General features: G+C 37.9%; 1 protein-coding gene across 7 annotated transcripts in view; it reads left to right on the top strand.

Annotated features, from left to right (window-relative positions):
* The window catches only part of SBF2 (SET binding factor 2), a 232,280-nt gene that overhangs the window by 129,712 nt on the left and 78,588 nt on the right, over positions 1-23,980 (top strand). For all 7 annotated transcript variants that reach the window (XM_041415221.1, XM_041415217.1, XM_041415218.1 and 4 more), the window contains exons 7-16: positions 3,514-3,646; positions 4,640-4,748; positions 5,468-5,581; positions 6,368-6,445; positions 8,141-8,254; positions 8,784-8,912; positions 9,650-9,748; positions 11,992-12,196; positions 14,387-14,496; positions 15,996-16,145. In XM_041415221.1, the coding sequence (XP_041271155.1) occupies positions 3,514-3,646; positions 4,640-4,748; positions 5,468-5,581; positions 6,368-6,445; positions 8,141-8,254; positions 8,784-8,912; positions 9,650-9,748; positions 11,992-12,196; positions 14,387-14,496; positions 15,996-16,145 (1,241 nt within the window). The remainder of the gene's footprint in view (positions 1-3,513; positions 3,647-4,639; positions 4,749-5,467; positions 5,582-6,367; positions 6,446-8,140; positions 8,255-8,783; positions 8,913-9,649; positions 9,749-11,991; positions 12,197-14,386; positions 14,497-15,995; positions 16,146-23,980) is intronic.

The following is a 23,980-nucleotide window of genomic DNA, read 5'->3' as shown; positions in this document are numbered from 1 at the left end:
AGCAGAGGGTTCAAGGTTACAGCCAGCCTCGATTGTGTCCTGCAGCACGAGGAAACTGGGCTCAGGCTGTGCTTTGGAATGGTTTGTTTTCAGTAAACAACTGTGAAGGCTTGGAACAACACCTTGGTGGCTTCCTCAAATGATTTAATCAATGGATTCAATGGTTTAGAAAAGGAAAGTAATCAAAAGTCCTACTGTTTATAAGTTGTTTGATTCTATCAGACAAAAGTTTTCCTCACAGTCATTTTACTGCTGATATTCCTGAAAAGATGCATTTCAAAGTACATGTGGAGCAATAATTTTGTATTGAGTTAGTGGCTGTCGTCTTGAAAATAAGAAAGTTCCAGATGAGCTATCTGTATTGCGCACTTAATTTTATTTATATCATGTATTTTATATTCTTCTGTATTGCACACAGAGCATTTAGAGAAAGAAGGAAGGAAAGAAAGAGGGAAAGAGAAGGAAAACACTGGTTCAAAGAAGCTGTGTGGGCTCTGCAAGCTTTTCAGTCCGTGGAAGCGGTTAGCCTGGGCTTTATTGCCCAAGTGTGTTAGATGCTCTCAAGTTTGGTCTCTTCCATAGGTTCTGCAAGTAAAGCAGTGTTTTTCTCTAGCTCAGCACAGCTGGGGCTACATCAGGTGCATTCATATCCCAGTAAACATTGCAAATTCACCTTCCATGGCCAGTTAGAGTGTAGTGAACATCTGGGAGACCAACTCCCATAAGGCAGTGAAAACATGTTTGCAGTTTGTGTTCTGCTATGGGGCATCAAGTAAAGCTGTGGGGAATAGTTGCTGAAAGCAGTCATTTAAATATCAACTTACAGTGGTGCTGATTAAGATGCACTGACAAATGTCTTTGTGGAGTACAAACTGAAGCTTTTATCTGTGGCCACTAAAATGCAGCAAAACCAGACTTAATTTCCCTAGTGAAACTTTGAAAGCCTCACAAACCATACCATCACTGCTGAGTAATTTAAATAAACTTTGTGTTCCATTGACTGACATCCAGAACCTTCTGTAAAAGATGCTGACAAAATCCATTTCTTGCAGTGGTAAAAGCAGATAATAATCAGACAGATATACACTTTAACACTATGCAGGAACATGAAGATTGCCTTTATTATTTATACAAAAGTGTATCATTTTACTAGTCCCTAGGAAAGACACTGATCTACAACCACTGTGTTCAAATACTGTGAAGTACTTGCAGGTGTCCTCTTTATACATAAGAAAAATTCTGCTTTCCCCTTCATTTATGCTTTTTGTTAGTAAAATTTTTGCAGAAGTGTTCAGTTATTATGTACTCTGGAGAATTGAGTATTGTTTTGGTGTCTGATGAGGAAGCCTGTATTCAGAAGAGATTTGAAATTGAAAATGCTGATACTGGATAAGTTTTATGACTTTCAAAGGTGTTAGAATTAAAATACTCCTTCTAGACTCTTGAATCATCATAATTCACAGCATAATAATATCATACAGCTAAAAAGGCTGGATTTTTTTCACAGCTTGGTTTCAATTGAGTCTTCTACATCAGTAAATGAATGTTCAAATTCTTTCCAAAAGAAAGTTTGAAGTCAGTGACATCCAGAAAATATTTTAGAACTCTCACCTTTCAGAACTCAGGTTTGGGTTTTAAGATGTGCAGACTGAAAACCATACCTTTCAAAAATTTTCAATTATATTGGAAGTGTTTTGATGACAGGAAGGGCTTTTTTAGAGCATCTCATTGTACCAAATATTTTGAATATTTGTGAGGTATTTGGTATTATTTTTCTCAGTAATACCTGCCAAAACCTTATAGGTTTTTAGGGCACTGTTTGAGAATCTTTCTCTCTGATTGTAGGAAAAAATTGTCAGATGTTTAAAAAAAAAAGAGTATTCCTAGATGTCTTAAGACGTTTGGTGTGGAATGAAAGGGAGTGAGAAGCCCAGCTGAAAACAAAAACTTAGTTTAAAACAAAAAGTATACTCCAAAATTTTTTTTTAAATTTTCTGGGAAAGGAACAATGGTGGTTTTGCATAAAAGGGGCGGTTTGACTTTCTAACTTTTTACTGAGATTTTTTTCAAGCAGGCAGCAGTTTCTAACCTTGCGTTCAAAGGACACAATTTCCAGTTCCCTTCTAACCATTCACTGCTGTTTCATTCACATGAGGGAACAAATTGGACTTTTTATCATCATCCTTACCTTGTGTATTACAAAGCAGTTTGTTTTCTACCAGCACAATATTAATTATGCCACTGACAATAATACCAAACATTTGCAGCAGTAATTCACTGAGCCTTGTAGCAAAGCCCTCTATCCTCAGTCCTCTCAAGCCTCTGCCTTTGGTTGTGTGAGTTCTGGGGGACTCTTGGAGAATGGAGTTTGGAAGCACAAGCTGTTATTTTGTGGTTTGACTTTTTTGTCCTAAGAATGAGTTCTTCTTTTCCTAAACAACCCTCTCCAAATCTTTGTCCCACTGTGTTTATGAGCTGAGTTTTACTCCAGCCAAGAAAATCTGCATACATTATGGAAGAAAAAAATGTGTCAAAACGTAACAAAAAAATTACTTAAAAAACCGAAGTGTTAATTGTCATGTGAATATAGTGGCTCTCCACAGTCACACTTCTTTTTGGGGACATTATTGCTAGATAAGCAGTAGCTTTGGGAAGGTAATACAGGCTGTCTTACTGATAACACAAGCCATGTCCTCAGGGAAACATCATACATTCCAGCATATTTCAGGAAATTTCATAAATTTCAGCATATCTCACATGTGTCAGGCATGTCTGCTTCTCAGGATGGGACTTTTTTTCTAAAGGAAATATATTTTTGGTTTTCCCTGAAAGCACATGGCTTTGTCTCTTAGGTAAATTACACTGTCTTAAAAAAACTCCAAAATCATCCCATCGTCTGATTCATGAGTCTTCCCCTAAATCTAGTGGGACTTTTTAAAACATTCAGATCTTCCTTACCTTAGAAAGTATCTTTCTAATGATGAATACTCTCTTACTGCCCTCTGTTAACCTCTTGACTCCTAGAATGGATAAGGTATGAATGTGTTCACTAGGAATCTTTTCATTTTCTTTGGAACTTGGCAGTATGATTTTTTTTTTTCCCCCTACTTGGAGTTACAAAGAGGTTTAGAAGTTAAGCCTGGATCAGTGACCAGAATTGAGTGCTGGATACACAGAAGGCCGAGCAGAAGATGCACATTGAATACTGTTTGAAGCCATTATTAAGCATTGCTGGGATTTGTGCTGAGATGTGGACATCCTTGCAAGTGGTATTGAAAGGGAGATATAGTACAGTGTATCTGAAATGTAGAAATACATTCAGATAGTTTTATAGCAAACTGAAAAACAGAAGCTGCACTAGTCAAATAAAAGGTAGAAAAACTTGGAGCTTGGCAATTTATGTGTTTGTCATATGCTTTTTGAAAATCCCTCCAGAAAATGGTACATTTTAATGTAATTTTGAAATTTTTGGGATGTTTTTACAGTTCTTTCTTATTATTTTATTTTTTTCAGGAATACAAAATGTACTCAGCTTATTCTGTGCCGTGCTTACAGAAAATAAAGTTCTCTTTCACTCAGCAAGTTTTCAAAGGCTCAGTGATGCCTGTAGGGCTCTGGAGTCTTTGATGTTTCCCCTCAAATACAGGTGAGTTAAGTTTGGATTCTTTAAACTCATGAAATAATTTTATAACTCATTCTGTAACTTTTATTACAAATACAATTTCTTACGACAACAAATTACTTTTATTTTTCATTTGTCCCAAACAAAAGGAGTTGTGCTGTAGTTAGTAAAATAAGCAAAGCTATTATTGATGCAAATCCTGGTGTGTACACATCATTAATAAAAATCTGGTTGCATTGTGGCAGTGAAAACGATAAAGGGAGAAATTCCACCTGCAAATGTAGGGTAGAAACCCTACTCACAACGCAGAAGATTCTGTGGCTCAAAGGTAGCAGCTACATTAGTGTGTATCAGTTTTAAGTCACTGACGAATGTCCACCAGAGAATGAATTTAAGTCAACAAACTGATCCTCTCTAAAATGCCACAGGTGGATCTAGAATGCTGAAATGGAAAACTTAATGTCAGGCAATTTTATTAGGAAGAATACATCTAATTCTGACTCATCTGTTTCAAACTATGCTTGTATTTTAATAGCTTGTTTTATTTAAAATATTTCAGAGATTGGTTTCATTATAATATACAATAAGAAGAAAGAACTGGAAATTGAGTTTGAGAATATGTTTCTTAATGTGTAACTAATAATGAGTGTAAACTTTTATTAGGTGTAGAAATTCATTGATCAGTTTAGATCCAGCTCTTGATGTTGTTTTGATGAACACAGAGTTTTTTAAATTGTCAAACCAAGTAAACAATGCCTGAAATAGTGTTGTTTAGTTGTCATTTCAACATGAAAACAAAATATTTCCTTTAGAGACTTCTTATAAAATGATATTTTGCAAAAAGCTGAAGTGTAGGTATATGGCCACAAACGAATCATGCTTTTAAAATGAATGTATTGTTTATAACTTTAGTGTCCCTGATTAACAGGAAGATTTTTTTTTTTTTTAAGAAAAAAGTTGGCTTATTTGAAAGGATACTCAGAAGCTTTTACTCTATTTAATTTATTCTTTTCACAGTTATCCCTATATCCCAATTCTTCCCGCCCAGCTGCTGGAGGTTCTCAGCTCCCCGACGCCTTTCATCATTGGGGTGCACTCCGTCTTTCGCAATGACATCCACGAGCTGGTGAGTGTTGCTGCCCCTCCCAGCCCAGAGCCTGCCCCTGGGTGCTTGGGAGCTGTTTGTGTGAATAATTCACATATCTTCAAAATATTCCTGTAAGAAGGCAGGGCAAGACGGTCCGGGGCAAGAAAAAACAGAAAAAGCTTTTTTTTTTTTTTTTTTTTTTTGTGACTACATCAAGACTGTAAAGTAGAGGGAAATTATTTGATTCCAGTGCAGGAGGAGAAGGAATGGATCCATTTCTGGCTTTGTCATCTATTTGTCCTGAGTTTGAGCAATTCACTTAGGATTTTCAAGTATTCTCAATTGTTTTATTTTACCCTTTTAAAGTATGTGTTTGGAGGAACTGAACCAGGGTTGCAAAAGGTGCTTTGAAACATGAAATTTTAGTTCTAGCTGCCCTCACTGTGGTCCTTTGCAAACAGCCTATTAGATATCTCGTGTCTCTGAACACAGACCTGGAACATCCAGAAACAAAAGTCATTTTTGAAAGTTTAGCCTAATTTCATTTTCTTTGGTTTAATTTCATTTTTCAGGGCTCGATTCAGTAATAGAAAGTATTTGGAGTATTTCCTCTATCAAAAACATTCTATACATTAAAGCTGGTACTGTTTTAATTTGGTTTTTTAAACTTATGCGCAGATCACTGTGCAGAAATTTGAACTGTTGTGTTTTTTTAAGCTATGCTCACTGTATGTACTTTTACTATTTGTCCATTACAGTTAGATGTAATCATAGCAGACCTGGATGGGGGCACAATTAAAATTCCTGAATGTATTCATCTGTCCCAGCTGCCAGAACCACTGCTACACCAGACTCAAATGGCACTTTCTCTGGTAGGTTTAGATAAAATCCCCACTTTTCAGCCTCTCACCTATTTGTAAAGAATGAAAAATTTCAATATTAAGCTTTCAAGCACACTGGAAATGAGATTTAATAGAATGATTCATGCATCATTCCTGTTTTTAGAAGAGTTAATTCTCTTTAGTTCAAGTTAATACCATCAGTAATGGAAATTTAAAATGTCTTTTCATTGTTCAAGAGGTAGACATTTTTCCTTTATAATGATTTTTAATAAGAGTATTTGAGCAGCATTATTACTACTCATTTCTGCTGCCTGTCTGTGTTTATAAATTCGTTTCAACTGTACATTTTCTTGAAATTTAGCAAATTAATCACCCTTTAAAGTTTATTTGTGTGATGCCCCTGTTTCAGAATTTAGGAATGGTGAATTCTATATTAGCCATAAAAAGTACTTCAGTTTGTCTTTTTGCTATCATTGTAATAAAATAGAAATCACCTTATTTGGAGGCTTCTGAGCAAATCTTGTCTTCAACAGAAAAAAATTTTAGTCTGTTAATCTGTTTCAGCTGAATTGTCTCTAGAATCCCTAATGGTATTGATCATTTTCATGGACTGTGGTAGGAGTTTTTGATAACTAACTCCCATATAGAAACCTGAAGCTGAGAAGTTAATTCCATCTTTATTTCCATACAGTCTTGACAATTTAATTTAATTTGTTACTTGAGGTACTCAATGTCAGTGAATTTGAGAAAGGAAAGAAAAAATTTTTTTTCTCAGCAAAATGAAGGAAAAAATATCATGTTTTCAAAATTCTCTAGGTTTTGCATCCTGATTTGGAAACAGCAGATTATGCATTCCCTCCCCCACGAACAGCTTTATCACACTCCAAAATGCTGGTAAGATTTCTGTGTTATTTTCTGTGTCTGACTTTCATAAGTAGAAAACTGTTGCAATTTTAGACTAGCTTTCTTTTAAGAATTTGTGTTTGCTTTTCCACATATTTATAGTATTACTGGTGGAGCTAAGAAATACATTTTCCCCTCTGATGGCATTCTGATGGGTCAGAAGTGTTACAAAATCCAAAAGCCAGTTCAATTTAACAACACACATTGGGGCTTTTTGCGTAGATAATCTTGAAAATGTGAAATTCTTAGGTGGTACAATATATTTGTTGTACTTATTTCTGGCTTTAAGATTGAGATTTTTCATTGGTGAAGACGGGGAATGTCATCCAGACTTTATCTATACTAGTGGAAGAATTCAGCTAAGATCTCCCTTTGATTAGGGAAGTTTCAAATTTATATAATTTTGTATCAAAGTAAGAATTTTGTTAAATCTGAAAAAAATAATCATGTTTCAAGTAGTCAAAAAAGTCAGGGTACAAATGTACCCTGTTAAAATCCTAGACAGCAGCAGAAAATGAGCATATCTGTCAGTAAAGTGAGCCATACAAAATTTAAGTTAAAAATAGAGCAAAATGGCTCATGTTCCAGTGCAGAATAAACAGACATCTAGTAAAATACTCCAGTAATATATTCCAGCTTTATATAATCTTATATATTTCTTTTCTCTTCAAAAATAAATTCAGGCTGTAATTTACTTAATTTGGCTGTTACTTAACTGATCAGCTGGTTATCTGATAGTAAATATTGTGCGTAACATTTAAAATTAGAGTTTGTAATATAACACCATAAAACCTGAGGTAATAAAGGAATTTTTGGGACATCAGATTTTTTGAGATGCCTGCTAGGATAAAATAATAGGGTGGCCCAGGATTTGGTGTCAGTCTTTAGTGGCATCTGGGCCAGGTAGAGATGTCACTGCCCCAGTTGCTCACATCATTTCCATTAATCTGGTGGTGTGTGTGTAAGCACTCTCTTAAATAAATAATCCAGGACTTTAAAGCCCTACTATTTTAAACTTTTTTTAAGTAACTCTGGCTTGTTTTGGTGGCAGAAAGTTGGCAGGTGAAGATGTGAGTTGGAAGAGTCCCAGACAGGTGGCTGGGCTGACCTGGAGCAGTCTGGCACAGCTGCAGCTGCAGGCTGGGGTGGGATGCTCCAAGCCTGGCTCCTCCAGGAGCAGCAGCAGCAGCTGTGCCACCTCAGGCTCCTGTTCTTCCCTGCTGCCCCTGCCCACCCAGAAGACACTGCCTGCATAGTGCTTCAAAGCCACACTTATTTTAGGGAATGAAGCCAGGCTAAAATAGCCTTTTTCCTTTATTTCACATCAGGTTTCTCTCATGGCAACTCATTTGTGTGGTTCAGGACATGACCATCCCTCAGCCCCCCTGGCTTTGCCCAGAGCCTGTGCTGCAGGCACAGCAAAGACCAGCAGGGCTGGAGGGTGGCTGTGCACACCATCTGCCATGGCCAGCTGGGGACAGGCAGGGCAACCTGGTGGCCTTTAAGGTCCCTTCCAGCCCCAGCCATGCTATGAGACAACCTTACCCCTGTACAAATATCTCTGCTTCATGTGCTGCACTGCTGCACTCATGGAGCTGTAGGCATTTCTCGTATGGATTCCTACAAAGTGTGGAGAAATTCAGGATACTAGGACATTTTGACAGTATATTCAATTACTGCTTGCAGGACAAAGAAGTGCGAGCAATCTTCCTCAGGCTCTTTGCACAGCTCTTCCAAGGATACAGGTCGTGTCTTCAGCTGATCAGAATTCATGCTGAACCTGTCATTCACTTCCACAAGGTAAAGGAGGAGCAGTTCTGTGTGTTTATGGTGTTCCTTTGTGCCATGTTGTTCCCACAAGCCTGCCTTTTGAACAAGTGGTGAAGTTTAAAAATGTAAATAAAATTATCTCCACGTGATAAGCACATTGTTTTGGCATAGCACAGTATCAGTGTGTTTTAGTGGGACTAATTGCAGGGACAGGACAGAAATGTACAACAAAGTTAACATTGAAATTTAATACAAATAAACATTTGAGGAATTACTGTGGAATTTTGAAAACCTCCGTATGTAATAACACATTGCTTGAAGGTACTAGTTTTCTCTTTTATTACCTGTGAGATTTGAAAAATGTGTGCATCAAATTTCCAGTTCTGAATTTGGGTATAAAAAGATACTATGTGTAGTAAAAAATTTAATTAGAAAGTACCACTTACTAGTATAAGCTGATAGGCTGGTGAAAATGTTTAACTAATATGTAACAGTTGCTTGTAATTGCAAGTTTGGTGCTAATTAAAAAAGGTGAAATTTTTTTCTGCCTTTGTTGCAGGCAGCCTTCTTGGGCCAGCGAGGCTTAATTGAGAATGACTTTCTGACCAAAGTCCTCAATGGAATGGCATTTGCTGGCTTTGTGTCAGAGAGAGGTCCTCCCTTCAGAACCTGTGATCTTTTTGATGAGGTGAAAACTGTTTCTGTATTCCCAAGTAAATTGCAATTTACTGTGATATTTCAGCATGGGAAAAACTACTGGAATGCTTCTGAATCCCCAATGTTTATTATATCAAGTTTATACTAATCATCTCAACTCTTATTTTCTGCTAAGGAGATATTTCTATATAACTTCCATAAAATTATGCCCCCTCATATGTATGAAATTAAATAATTGTATAAACTTAGGTAATGCTGTTCCTGTTGTCAGATCTGTAGCTTCAAAATACATTGCATGTGCTAGTACAGAATTATTTTCAATAATTTAATTATATTCTCTGAAATGTTAACAACCTCATAGAGAAATATTACATTAAATAATACCCAACAATGTAAACTGAGACAAAAAAAAATTTATTTTAAAAAGCAATGCTGTCATTTTACTGTGTTAGTTTTGAGTTGAATCTAGAGTAAAAATAGAGTGTGATATTAATTCTGTGTTGTAGTAGTAGTACCTGTAAGAAATTTGGATTGAGGTGTAGAAATGTGAAAGGATTGGTTTAGGTATGTAGGACTTTGTCTGGTAACAAATGCTGCACATGGAACTGAAAATGTCTCATGTTCCAGAGCAACGTGGCCTCACACATTCTTCAGTGTTCAGCTTTCTTTCTTTGGTTTCAGTTTCAGATTAACATTTCATAACTTAAATAGGAAATGATTTTTTTGTTGAATTATCAACATTTTTATTCTTTCTTCTTTTAAAAAAAGTTGGTGGCCTTTGAAGTTGAAAGAATTAAAGCTGAAGAGGGCAACCCACCAAAAATGATAAAGCACGTTAGAGAACTTGCAGAACAGCTCTTCAAAAATGTAAGTTGACTGTACCTGCTGCATCTGGAGAGTTGAGATGGTAACATTGAAAAGTCTGATTTCTCAGATGAATCCAGTGTCCAGAAAATGGAAGTGACTGCTTGTGGAAGTCATCATCTGCATTATGGCAAAATTTAAAGATCATTAAATTTGTACATGCGAAGGAAATTCAATATAATACCATTGGTTTATTAATGCTAATAGTGATTTAAATATAGGTACAACTACTTATCTATTTTTAGTGTGTATTTACATAAGGTCTATAAACTGCTGTTTTCCCTGCTACAACCCATCTATGCCAAATACATCTCTTTTCTTGCCTCTTAACAGTTTTCCATATGAAAATTACACATTTATAATGTCATACAATGTGGCATAATGTGTGCTTTCAGCATTTCTTTCCTGACCCAGTCAGCCTGGTTTGCATGCTCAGCAGGCATTATTTCATTTTTTACAGCCTGTTTCTTGTACAATTCCATTTCCAGTTTAATTTTTGCCTTCATATCATGTTTATTTTACCTAATGCTTTTATAAAGTCTCTTACCATTCCATTATCTGGTTCTGGGATGGGGTTTTTTTGTTTGTAGGCTTTAGATTTTTTTGTTTGCTTTGAGGTTTGTGGGCTTTTTTGGCATAGACTGATCTCCCTCCCCCTCACACTTCTGTGGTTATTCAGACTCCAGAGAGCATTATCTGTTACACCATCAGCTGACACCTTCGTCACCTTTTCTTTTCTACATCCCACTTCCCCGGAACTGTGGTTTACATCTACAGTTCTGGAGAAAAAAACCCACAAGAATTACCAAATGCTGCTACGCTCTGGGTTTTCTTTTCTGTCCTGTGTGTCTTTTCTGATGATGATATTTATTTATATCATTGTGACTGACCTGCTCCTTCACTACCACTAAGTCAGTGACTTCACAGGAGCACACACTGATGATATTCACTAAATCTATGACTTTGTGCATTGAGAAGTCAGATCTGTGGGAGCTGTGCATGCACCTGTCTTTGGCTAAATAAAGGTGATGAGTAACACTGCTTAAGCTGTGCCTAGAGCTTCCTGATTTTAAACAGACTGCTCGATGTATTTTGACATCTAGTTTCACAGTTTTAATGATCACAATATTGTAGCTGTGATAGTTTAGATACCAGGGAGAGACAAGGTCTCTCTTAGGGAGAGATAATGTTTGCAAGAGTCTTGCTGGCACAGGCGGGCAATCCAAGGATTAGACTTTTAATATCCCAATAGCATGTACACCTGACATGACATTTGTGATGTCCAAGATAAAAGTAACTTTTCCTGTGTATTTCCTCTGAATTTTTCCTCTCACTGAAATGGATTTTGGAGCAGTTACTCTCCTTTTCTGGAGTGTTCTGCCCTCTGCCTTCTGTTACCCCCTCATGACTCTGTGTTCCCTTTGTCTTCCTTGCTTCCCCTCGCATCTGCTGCTCTCATGCCCCTGAATTTTTGGCTTGTTCCATAAAATTTTCCTTTGCAGAGAATGCATGTGGCTAAGTAGCTGTTCTGTTTTGTCTGCTGTTTCTCAAGTTGATGCACTTGATCTCCTTGTTGCCTTTTGCTCCTGTAAACAACAGTATTAAGCTCCTGTTTACAAGTTTTCTTCCAAACTTATTGTGCATTTACAAGAGAGCCCTCATTGATGGATAGCACTCTTTGGCAGTGGTATGTAGCCAGTAATGAGTAACAGCATAGAGTCAAATTGGACAGCAGCAAATTCAGATGTGATTAATGGTAACCTCAGAATAAATGAATGAAGAGATGAAAATAACCCATTTTGTTTGATTACTGCAGCCCTGGAAATGTGAGCTGTGATCCTGTGCATGGTGGTAGATGGTTTCTCTAATGAAGAGCTTGACTGTCACACCAGTTTATATTCAAGTCCTTAATTAGTTAGTTTGCCTCAAATCAGCCTAAGTTAAGCAGGAATTTTCCTTTGCACTTGTTTTGAATTTTGCACATTGACAAAAATAATTTTATAAAAGCCTTTAAGAATGTGGGAAATATTAAAGTTAATGAGTCAAGGGCGATATGAATATGAAACATTTTATTAATCATCTGCATTAAATATTTGACTTAATATTTTAATTAACCTTCGGGTTAAGATATTTTGACTTCATCCTTTGGGTATGGGAGACTCTCCAAACAACAGCAAAATTCCATGAGGCAGATGGTGACACTGCCTGATTGATTTGGTGTGTGCCCTTTTGCTCTTGCCCTGCAGGAGAACCCCAATCCCCACATGGCGTTCCAGAAGGTGCCGCGGCCCACGGAGGGCTCTCACCTGCGCGTGCACGTCCTGCCCTTCCCGCGCATCAACGAGGGCCGCGTGCACCAGCTGCTCCAGGAGGGGCTGGCCAGGAGCCAGGGAGCCCCCCCTGCCACCCGTGGGGACAAGAAGTGCGTGGTTCCAGCAGGTCCCCCTGTGGGTATGTTCGTTCTGCAATGTGTTGCTCCCAATTTTGTGTTAATATTGTGTTTTTAGTGATCGTGGCAAACTCTGGTGCGTAGGCTCCAGTGTTTGCCTTTGCAGTTTTGAAAGCCCTTTTTTATCTGCCTTTACTGAGAAGTCAGACATCCAGAAAGTCAGGATAACAACAAAAGTGGATTTGATCTGAATTAGATTTTTGAGTTGAACAATTAAACTAGATACTGTCTATTCAGCCAGGCCTGCTAAATATCACCATAGGTCACTTGTAGCACTGGCTGAACCAAGCTTTGAACGTTTTTTGACTTCCTCCTTTGATACCAGTGAAAGACATGTAAATTACTGGAAAAAGGCAAAGAGCAAAGCTAGCATCTGTCTCAAAATAAATATACCTATATTTTAGCATAAAGAGCAGATGTGGACATTGTAGACCTGCCATTTTAATTTTAATGCCAGAAAGTTTTATTACTCGTAGTCATACTCATTGATGTGAATGGTGGCATAAACCAGTATGGTTAGTAAACTTGCACATGAAGAGCTTGCAAAACTTTTGAAGGATGGGCTAAGAATTCAAATCCATCTTTAAAAATTAGATATCTATCCACAAGATTCCGTTGAATCCTTCTCTACTGCTTTTCTTCAAATAAGGTATGGCATTGCATAGGCAGGCTCGCCTGACTAGGCAGCAGCTCTTCAGAAATTAATTTGGGAACTTTAATGACTGTAGGGCAAACATGACCCAACTATATCAAGCTACTGCAAAAAAGCCAAACATCTTAGTAGGATGTATAAACAGGAGTGCAGTCAGTGAACCCCATGGAGAAATCTTTTCATTGTGCTCAGTAAGACCTCAGCTGGATGTTTGTCCATGTTTGGACACTGGAAGACTGTCTCCATTTTTGGTTCTGTTGGAGGGAGTCCATAAGAAAGCAACAGGAATGACCAGTGGTCCAGAGAATGTGACCTACAAGGAAAGATGGGGAGTTGTTTAGACTGAAAACTAGGAGACTGAGGGGACACATAATAGCAGGCTTCAATTATACAAGAGACAGTGAGAAAAAGAAGGGGAATAATCTGTAATGATAAGAAATAATGGGTTTAATTGCAGCACAAAAATAGAGTTATTTGTCAGCAAGACATGGTAAAATGAGGATGGTGAGGCAGTTGAGTGGATTTCTTGTGCAGCCATGGAGTCTCTCTTATCACAGAACATTGGGAACATATTAGACAAACATGAGAAATAACATAAATAGAGTTGATCCTGTCTAGGGACAGCAGGGTGAACTAGATGGCCCCTTGAGGCCCTGCCCAGGCCTGTTTCTCTTTGAGTTTATGCAAGAAGAGGATGAACTCTCTTCACCTGCCTTTGCTGTTGACTGTATCATTGAATCTGGTACTTAGAGAAAATTTCAAGGATATGTGGTTGTGTCCTGTTGTGTTTCTTCAAAAGGCTAGTTGCAAGAGAAGGGGTTTTTTAATAAGTTAATTTCTGTGTCAAAGCAGGGGGATTGCTGGTTTTTTTTTCTGAAGAACAGCTTTTACACTTACACTCCCTGCTAAACTGTATCTCAGAATCCTTGGATATAAGTAGCTCTTTATTATCTACTAGAAAGGCATATCCTGAATTTAGATACCATTTATTTGATATTATAGAGAAAAAGAGAATGTTAGTTCTTGCTTTCTGAATTTTGTTGAAAAATCGGGGCGAAACATTGCATTAAGAAAATAAGATCTCAACAATTTGAAATCTAGATAAGAGAACAGGTTTGTCAGGTTTTATTCCATGTTGCAGAATTCTTGTCATGGCCATCTAAAAATAGTTATCTATTGCTACAAAATATGCAAGGCTATGTAACTCACTGCAGAACACACACATTTATTATTAATTTATGTTTGTTTATGTATTTAATCAGTATGTTAGAGGTTATAATCTCTTTGTGCCTGTATGAGAAAACAAGACCAAACAGTTAAAAGAATCAACTAATCCAGTTACAATTTAGAGCACTCTCCTTTTCAGATGGAATAGGAAAACCAGAGATTTGGGATCTTGTGTTCCCATCTGCCTAGAAATGGCATTTACTTAACAGAATAAAAGGGAGGACACAGTAATTATTTTTTAAAGAAATTTGTGGTATTCTTTGTGGTTATTGCAGACATTTCACAGATGTATATTCTTCTTTTTCTTTGTTAGTTTCCATAATGGAAAAAGGAAACACAGTTTTCAACAGTGCTCAAAGGCTGGAAGTTGTTAGAAACTGCATCTCGTTCATTTTTGAAAACAAATTTCTGGAGACTGAAAAGGTAATAAAATGAAATTTTAATTCTCCCAAATTACTCTCTGTTTTGTTAATGAGCAAATGGAGACTGGCCTAATCACAAAGTACATTTTGAAGTCTTGTTACAAATGCTAAGGATTATTTTGGCCATTTAAATGAATGAACTGAGCAATAAAAACCATCGTCTAAATACAATATTGTGTGTAATGTGAGGCTAATGCATTTGAAAACCTGTTTCTAATCCTACGTGGGTGAGTTGAAAACCCTTTTTGCAAAAGTTATTACTGTTATAAGTAGCATTGTCCACATAACTTTTTTTTTTTAAAAAAGAAGTGGTGTATATTGGTCTAGCAGCATTAATTAGAAGGAATGCAAACAAAAGGCATACATATGTGCTTTGGTGTTTAACAGCCAATGCTCTTTGGAAATTTTCAGTGCAGTCAATTTTTGCTGGTTTTAAAAACCAGTAATTTGATAGAACTCAGAGATTAATATAAATATTTGGCATGTCTGCCTTCACTGAAGTGTGCTAGTGAGTTGTTATCCTTGACATTTTTATTTTCTCTTCATTAAGAAGTTGCCAGGTTTTGTAGATTCTGTCCATAGAGTGTTCTGTTATTGATTGTAGAACAATCACTCAAACTTACAATCAAATCTAATTCTACATATGAAAATGACTGTAGAGTTATTTTAAGGTTTTTTTTTATTTCTCAGGGAAAGTATCACCTGTACATCTCTGACACTGTGCAGATCAAGATAGAAAATGAGCTTTGCTTGAATTAGTTATGATGTCAAAATGCACATGGGAAAAGTCCTAGTCAAGTGTGTAACTCTTTAAAAAAAGAGTTTTCATCCAAGCAGAGCACAGTAGTTTTTAACCTCATTCAACTTCCAGGCACTTGGGAAATTCAGTGGGTTTTTTGTCCCTCTATATGTTAAATTTTTCCTTAGCCAGTAGTCTGCCTTTTCTTACTTACCTGTTACCTCCAGCCTAAAGGGCCACAGCTGGTAATCACTGTTGTTGCATTTGCTGCATCTTTAAAACTTTGGTAAAAATATTTTGGTGTCATGCAGTTTAGGATAAACTGCATGACAATCTAGTGGCCTCACTGCTATGAGAGCTATGCCACTTCTAAACCCATTTGTCATTCCTTGCTTATCCCAAAACATGTTGCTCAGCCTTGACAGCCAAACTCCAGTCCTGGCCTGCCTGTACAGAGCAGAGCACTAGCTTTCATCTACAATAATCCATTTCTGATTTCACATCTAGCCTGTCCACAATAAAGGATTTCTATTTACAGATGTAGGTGAGAAATGCTGTTTAATGCATTTGGGAAAAAGAAGAGAAAAATTTAGTACTTGGTAACTCAGGCTAAATCACCCATTATATGAAAGTTTGATAGTCAAGCTAATGGATCATTTCTAGAGTTGTTTTCTAGTGCAGTTTCTTAGTAAAAAATGAATGCTATTCAGTATGAGTAGTGCCATTTCCATTTCCATAGAGTGAGATGTTGTTCTCTGCAGACCCTGCCTGCAGCCCTGAGAGCCCTGAAGGGCAAGGCAGCTCGGCACTGCCTGACCCAGGAGCTGGGCCAGCACGTCAAGGAAAACCGAGCAATCCTGGACCACCAGCAGTTTGACTACATTGTGAGAATGATGAACTGTGCTTTGCAGGTACAGTATGGCAGGGCTTTGGCCTTGGTTGTCTTTCTCTTGTTTAGGATTAGGATAAGCAAAATTCCTTAGAGGGTTGTGGAGAAGCAAAATAATTAAATTACTTGACCGTGTCCTGTGGTGATGTAGCAGATACTACTTGATGGTGGATTGAAGATACTTTGTTGTTGAAAGAATAAAACACTCAGGTCTGTACAGATCTGCCTGATATGGCAGGGAGAAAGAAAACTGTTCCCATTATTAATAATATAGATACAATTTAGTTTTGGTAGATACTGAAATGATTTAACTTGAAGTGCTTTTTTTTAAATGAGTGGGTCTTGCCTTTTCCAGGTCATTTTCAACTCAGAGTTCCTAAAATGTGTATCAACCACTGCTCACTTAAAAATCCCAGAAGTCTGTCCTCCTTGTTTAAACAGAGTTTAAGAAAGCATACTTTCTGCTTCTGTGGCTCATGGTGGCAGTTCTGCTTGTCACAGTTTGTCAGAAACTCACTGCAAGTGTTTGCAGTTCATCTCCAAAGTTAATTCTACTGACAAATTATTATGTGCTGAATGAACATCAACATATAGTGGCAGCTGCCTATGAAAGCAAAATATGTGGGTGACTTCTTTTGACTTTCATTTCAATATTTGGTCTGTTTTACCTTCACTTGTTCTCAATTCATCATCTGAAATATTTTATAGACTTACATGTTTTCTTACATGTTTCTTGTCTGAGAATGTAGTAGTATTTTTATTAATTTGTAATGTGGTCACAATTGGTTATAAGTTATCTTTTGTTGACTCTAAGTTATTGTATCAAATGAAGGACTTGATGGAGGCCTTAGTATTTTAATCCCACTCTCCTCTAACCTAAAACCCACTGAAATTATTCTGCAACAATTTATAAAAGGTTGACCCACATTTTTTAAAAGGTGAGTGCTAAATGCCACTTTCACTGAAGTGTAGAAATAAATTAACATTGACTGAGCAAATGCTACCTCAGGTCACCATCAAATGTGAGTTTTGCTTTCTGTTACATTTCTTGTTTGTTCAGAGCAAGGTATTTTTCTTCTGTTGTGAAAGAAGTTCATCTTTGTCTGAGCCGTGGTCTTAAAAGCAAAACTACCTGCAGTCACCAGATGAAAAAGGAAGCTGACTGTTTAAAATTACACAGCACCTAGAATCTGCTTTTTGACACAGTTCTTCACCTTTTCCAAGCCCTAAATTTAACCTTAGAGTTGGAAGAAGAATTGAATGCATCTGTGAAACTCTATTTCTCTGTCCAAAATAATGACTAATGGAATATTGCACCTGCTGTGTATTCCAGAATTAGAAATTTTCTTTCAAACCAGAAAGCAGGATTGTCTAGATGTGTCACAGGTTTTGCTTGCACTTTTTCGATCATTCCTTGATTAAAAAAACATCCAGATGTTTTTAAACAATAGGAACAAAATGCAAATCTCCTTAATTTCTGTATCTCAGAAAAATGATAGCAGAATCAAATGAAATTTGCTTTTCTGAGGAAAAAAATACTGACATCCCCTTTTAATAAAATACTAAAAGCCAGTTTTGCTCTGGAAGAAAAGCTTTTTTCCCACCTCAGTGATTTGAAGGTCTAAGAAGGAGCTCAAGTTCAAGGAAATGAATGTGTCTGAAGAGTTACTGAAATTTAAATAGGTTCGTTTTTCTTCAATAAAAATTACGCTTATTTTTCTCCAATAAAACTAGCAAATATAATTCAAATCATACAAGGGAAAGAGATCAAATAAGGAGGAACAGTTTTTCGGCCCCCCCAACAGTGTTTTCATATCTTTGAAAACATGAAATGAAAGTTTTTGTTTCTCAGAAGTAAGCACGGCCAACATGGAAACATCTGAACTCCTGACACTGGGCAGTGAGTTGTAAGCAAGTATTTTTCACATCTACTTTTATGACATAAGAAGTTATTTATTAAGATAAAAACATGATTTATAATTTGTCTGTGCACTTTGCTCGTGTGTTATTTGAAACAATTTGTAAATTGTGACATTTTGGAGCTTCCCTGTATCAATTCAAGAAAAAAGCACGTTATCAAGAACTTAAATGAGTTTGCCCTTGCTGCAGTAGGACACAGTCAGCATTTAGCTGTAGACACATGAATTCTGTTAGCTGCAGGTCATAAGACCAAGTAATTTAAGCAGTGTCTGTTAAAAGACACAAAAATGTAATTTAAGAAACGTGGTCTTAACTGGAGATGTAGTGAAGCTTTAGGGAAATACCACATTAATTATTGATGGGGTTTTTGGGCAGAGTTAGGTTGCAGTAGGGCTTTCAGACCTCACTGAACTGCTGGAATTGTAGAAACTGCCTCAGTCTTACCACCAGGATTTTCTGTTAATGATATTGCACATTCCCATTGGCTTCTGCAAGATGCAAACTGAAATCCTGCTGAGGCTGGAGCATGGAGAGGGTGATCCACCAGCTGAGAGGAGGGGAAGGGCATGCCCTGGCAGGGTGGCAGAGCCCTGGCTCCCTGCTGGGCACACTGGGTGAGTGGGGACCTGTGTGCAGCCAGCTCCAGTCCCATGGCTTGCCCTGGGACACTCCAGTTTCACCTGCTCATCCAGGTGGCAATCTGATGCTCTCCAGCCAACAAACCTGTGTTGATGATAAGGGGAATTGTTGCAAACTCAGCAAGTCAACATTTTGCTGTAGATTCATGAATTCTGTTAGCTGCAGGTCGTAGGACCAAGTGATTTAAACAGTGTCTGTTAAAAAAACCACGAAAAATGAACAGTTTCAAGAGATGCAGGTTGGCAATTTCTGGGAAGTCTTTTGGACTGAATTCTTTGTCTTGCTGTGAAGTGCCAGGTGTTACAAAATCAGGAAGATTGCACTCTGCAAGTCTAATGCAGAGCCCTCCATAGCTAGTCAAGATTTTTCTGATTGTCTAGTGGCAGGTTTTTTCATTTAATAGAATCTATTTTCTGGTTTTTACTAGAGTCCACAAAAATAAAGGTCAGATACTTTCTCAGAGCTTTTGTATACTTGTTCTGTGCATGAAGAGAAGTGTGTTAACAAAGTGCTTGTGGTAATCCCACCATGTGTATTTTTCCTGGTCTCATGTATGTCTGCTACCAGAGGACTTCAGAGATTAAAGAACTGGAATAAAAACTCCTACTATTGCTTCAAGTGAATGGCTGTTTGATTTTAGTGAGCAGTTCCATAGGCTGTATTTCCCCAAGGATCTGATCTAGCCATTTGGCACCTGGGAGGAAGTGAGGGTGATATTTTACCAATTTCTCTAGAGATGGCAAAACTTGGATTTGCCACATCTCTGGTGGTTGTCAGCTTGAGTTCTCTCAGTCCAACAGGAGCATTGTTTGAAACTGTTGTTCTTTCAGCTGATAACAGGTAGAACCTGCAGATTTTAATAGGCTTATGATTTGTGGAATACTACTTTAGAGCTTTGTGTTCATCTGCCTTTTTTTCTTTAGTACCTATGGTGGACTGTAAGAGCCTTTCAAATAAAGTTAAAGTGAGGTATGATGCAGCAAGTCAGTACTCAAGTGTTACATATGCTCTTCTGTGTCTGAGAAGTATTGACAATTACTACTGCTAAAATAGAAATGAGAGAAGTATTTCTGATAGAGTTTAGTAGTAGGAAAATCAAAACTACATAGAGATTGTAATGGTTATGGATTAAAGCAGGCATCTTCTGATGAGGCCAATTAAATCCCCAGTTACTTTATTTTATCTCTGCTAGGAGGTGTCACTGACCACTTGCTGAAAACTTTGTTGTCATGCCCTGAGTAAGACTTTTTCCCCTGACAAATCATCTACTGTGGCAAACATTTAAATCAGCCTGTCTTACCAGAGTGATGAATACCTTTGATGGAGGAGCAGGAGCATTATGTTCCGTTCCATATGTTGTATGACTAAACAGCTGTTAAAAAACACCTGCAGTGTTGTGAAAGCTTAATATATTGTTGATTGACAATTCAGTTTATTCAAACAGATACTATTGCAGACAAAAATGTGAAATTATAGCTCTAAACACTATTTCAGTCATACTTGTTTTCCTTTGCTGTGGTTACCTCAGAAAAATTTGCAGTTCCACATAAATTGCTATTTCAAGCATTTTTCTTTCTGTTTTAATTTTCTATAATAACATTTGCTGACATCTCAGAAATAAATACTTAACTTTTTTTGCAACTAAAAAGCCTTTTTTTTTAGCAGGGAAACACTTCTATGTAATTATGTTTCCAACAACACATTGTACTTTTAATACTTGCTCAGAATTTGTGGCAGAAAGCATCTCAAGGCTCAATTTGCAAATTTCTCCCTTCATTTATTGCAGTCATAACTTGCCCAGAATTTCATTTGTCTCTCTAGCTTTCCTCTGGCAGCAACAAGTGAACACTGTATTTTGAAATGTAGTTGCACTTAATTTGATAAATTAAATGGTAGTAAAATCAAGAATAGTCCTGAATACACTGTGGGGATGGTATTTGATAACCTGAAACAATTTTCATATTAAAAAGACATTCAAAGCAATTTGCATAAAATATTTAACAGTAACAATAAGTCTTCCTAAGAAAATTTATTTCTGGGGAAAGTTTCCCTTCAGTTAATGCAGGACTGTGAGACACCTTTGTTGGAGCAGATAAAACTTTTTTGTTTCAAAGGAAGAGCTCCAGGATGCTGCAGTACAACACTGCCTCTCTAAGATGTTGGTCAGTAATATTGCCTAACTGCATATTAATGCTTTTGTTTGGCAAATGTGAGTCAAATTGGAAAACACATCTGCCCCAGACATCTGGATTCTTAATCTAAATGTGGTTTGAGTGGAAAAATTGTGCATAAAACTGATAAATATGTAAATACTCCAAATTCTGGTCTTAAGCTGCGGGGAAGGAGTGAGGTTTTCTTGTGATGTGATTTAATGTGACAGTTGCACAGTCACCAGTGCTGGCTTAGGGTCTGCTCCAGTGTCACATCTGTGTCAGTAGACACGAGTTGTACCACTGTAACCGGGAGAATATCTTTAATTGTAAACTAATTAGTCATTGTTTTAGTGCTTTAGGTCGTTTCTGATGGATCACTGTAGCTTTCCATAGTGGCAACAACCTGGTGTTTATCTTTGAAATGGATTACACTGAATATTCTAGAAGTATACTTGTAGTGTAGATTATGAAACACAACTTAGTAGCAGCCAGGACAAAATTAAAAATGTAACCTGTATTAAGTTACAGCAAAGGCACATCTGGGCCATCATCTGTTCTCCAACGTTGGCCAGAAGCAGATGGAAGATAATACTGATTTATTTTGCCTCTAGAACTTTGCTTGTGATTCTTCTCTATCACTTAAGTGTAATAAGGGCCTCTTTGTAGCACTTGCTATGCAGTCGGTTGTGAAAGAAACTTTGATGAGCAAAATTAAAACCAGTGGCATTCTATAAATAATATTAAATTTATTTTTCCAAGGCAAGTAACTTTTGTATTGTATTTTGCCACCAGATAAAGTTTGCAAACCTATCAGTCAGTTCTCAGAATTCAGAGGTTTGCAAATACTGTCCAATAACAAGAAAGATTTTATTATTCCTGAGAGAAAATCAGCTTGGTGTGTGTGTGTCATATGATTCAAATTCTTGGCAACATGAAGGTTACATGAGATAGCATTTCTCATATTTTATGTTGAAAACTATGTTGCTAAACATCTTTATTTTGGAGGATTACAGTAGATTTCTCTCCTTTTGGATTTTTATTTCGTGACCTGTCTTTTGTTTCTCAGTGTGACTTGCATTCCTGGAAACAGAGTCTCAGAATTCACGTTTGAAAAACAGCATTATTTAAAAATATTTAAAGGTATTTTAAATCATAGAAGGTCAGACATGAAGAGAAATCATGAGAATTTAACAGTTTCACACTTAATTCTACTAATTAATCAGTTATTACCAGTTTGAACTTTCTCATCATGTTAGACATAGTAATGGTATTATTTAAGTGAGGGAAAAAGGAGATTCCAGTGTTTAAGGCTTGGGCTTCAAGCTTTCAGATTTAATTCTGTGTTGTGCTGAACATAATTTTGGTAGGGATTTTTTGGTCACATCATATGGCTTCTCTGATACATGATTTCCAAAAGGTAGAAATTACAGCATTATCATCCTGTTGACTTTTTAAGGGGTCCACCTATAAAATTCTGGACTTAGTAAAAGAAGTTGCTATTCCTGAATCTTTCTGATAATGTCTTTTTCCCAAGAGATTGCACAGTACCAGAATATCATTGCACTGACATTGAACTCAATAGTTCTTACATAATTTCTCTAGGAAAAAAAAAAAAATGGAAGCACTCTGTAAAAGATTGAGTTGTTGATCAGTTTTCATTTTTCCTTTCTTTGCTGAGGAGCATATTGTTTGTTATACTCATCATAGGATGGCTGCAGAGTCCTGGGAGGTTGCAGTCAAGGGTGTCTCTTTGTCCAATCCAGAAAGCAGAGTTGCTTTCTTTGCAGGGCTGCCTCTATCCGTGTCATGGAGTGGGGGTGTGTGTGCTGCTGTCATGGCACTGCCAGCTTCCCTACCCCTGCTGGAGGGACAGTCAGCATTCCCCACCCTGCAGGTGTCAAGGCAGGTGTCCCCTCTGGCATGGCAGCAACCACTCCTTGGGCCAGGACTCTCCCTGTGTGACAGTGTCCAGGTAATTCCTTGTGGCATCCTCGGGGACATTAATGAGTGCAGTGGTGTGCCCAGCGAGGTCTGGCTGATTCTGCATGTGTGCCCATGCCCCAGGGGTGTTGTCTCCAGCTCTGTTAAACTGCCTCTGTGGTTTTAGCAAGGATGGGTTTTTGATGACCAGGCAGCAGAAAACCAAGGCTGCTTTTCACACTGGGGCTGTGCCAGCAGTGCTGTTCAGGAATGAGCTCGTGTGTGGCAGGGAAATTCCTAAATTGCTGTTTCCTGCAGACTTCCGAGACCCCGCTTCTGTTAATCCTGACTTCTGCATGGACCTGCCCTGCGCAGCTATTGCACAAGACTGTTACTTAAGGAAAGGAAAAGAGAGGGATTAGCAGAAATGAGAGTCCCATGGCATGCTGTCCACTCCTGCATCTGCCTTCAACTTCCCTCCCTTCTCTCCAGGCTTCTGCCCACAACACGTGGTGTTCACACACTTCCTCCTGCCCTTGATGTGTGCACACATGTGCACAGGCATGCCAGAGCAGGGCCAGCCTTGTTTTCAGAGTCTTTGCTTAATATTATATCAAAATATCAAATGATAGGGGGGTGTTGGGTTTAATACAAGAACAAGCAGAACTGCACATGAGCAGTGAGTGGCCCCAGCAGCTGCTCTGGCAGGATGCAGCTTTGGGGCTCACAGGGGAATTTCCCTGAGCAGCTCCCTGGCACAGGTGAGGAGGGTGGTACAAACCCATCCATCCCAGAGGGGTCTCTGTGCTGTTGGGCAGCTGGAGCAGGCTTTACTCAAGCTTTACTCTTCATGGATGTCTCCTTGTTGCTGGCCTTCTGTTCAACCCTCTGACATTTGCTGCTGGTGCAGGATGTGCTCCCCTGTGTTTGCTCACACCCGGGTACCTCACTGAAGCCATGCAGCTCCTTGGAGTGTTGGCATGGTAAGCTCTGACTGCTCTGAAGTGATCATTACTGTTAATTGTGGCCTTGTGGTTGCCAAGTGTTCCTAATAACTCCATGTTCTGAATATTTTTGGTCGTCGTGATGAAAAGCAGACATGTGTTTGTACTGCTGCTCACTGCTGTAAATAAAACAAGTCTGGCTTAGGAATTGTGTTGTGCTGCTGTGGAGTTGTTCTCCAGCCTGGCTGGGAAAGAGGTTAGCTGGTGGAAGGTGGTAAAGA

This window comes from Onychostruthus taczanowskii, unplaced genomic scaffold (assembly GCF_017590055.1).
Source record: "Onychostruthus taczanowskii isolate IOZ18803 unplaced genomic scaffold, ASM1759005v1 scaffold49, whole genome shotgun sequence".
Taxonomy (NCBI): Eukaryota; Metazoa; Chordata; class Aves; order Passeriformes; family Passeridae; genus Onychostruthus; species Onychostruthus taczanowskii.
Note: the sequence above shows the minus strand (reverse complement) of the source record. Positions and strands in the feature narration are given on the sequence as shown.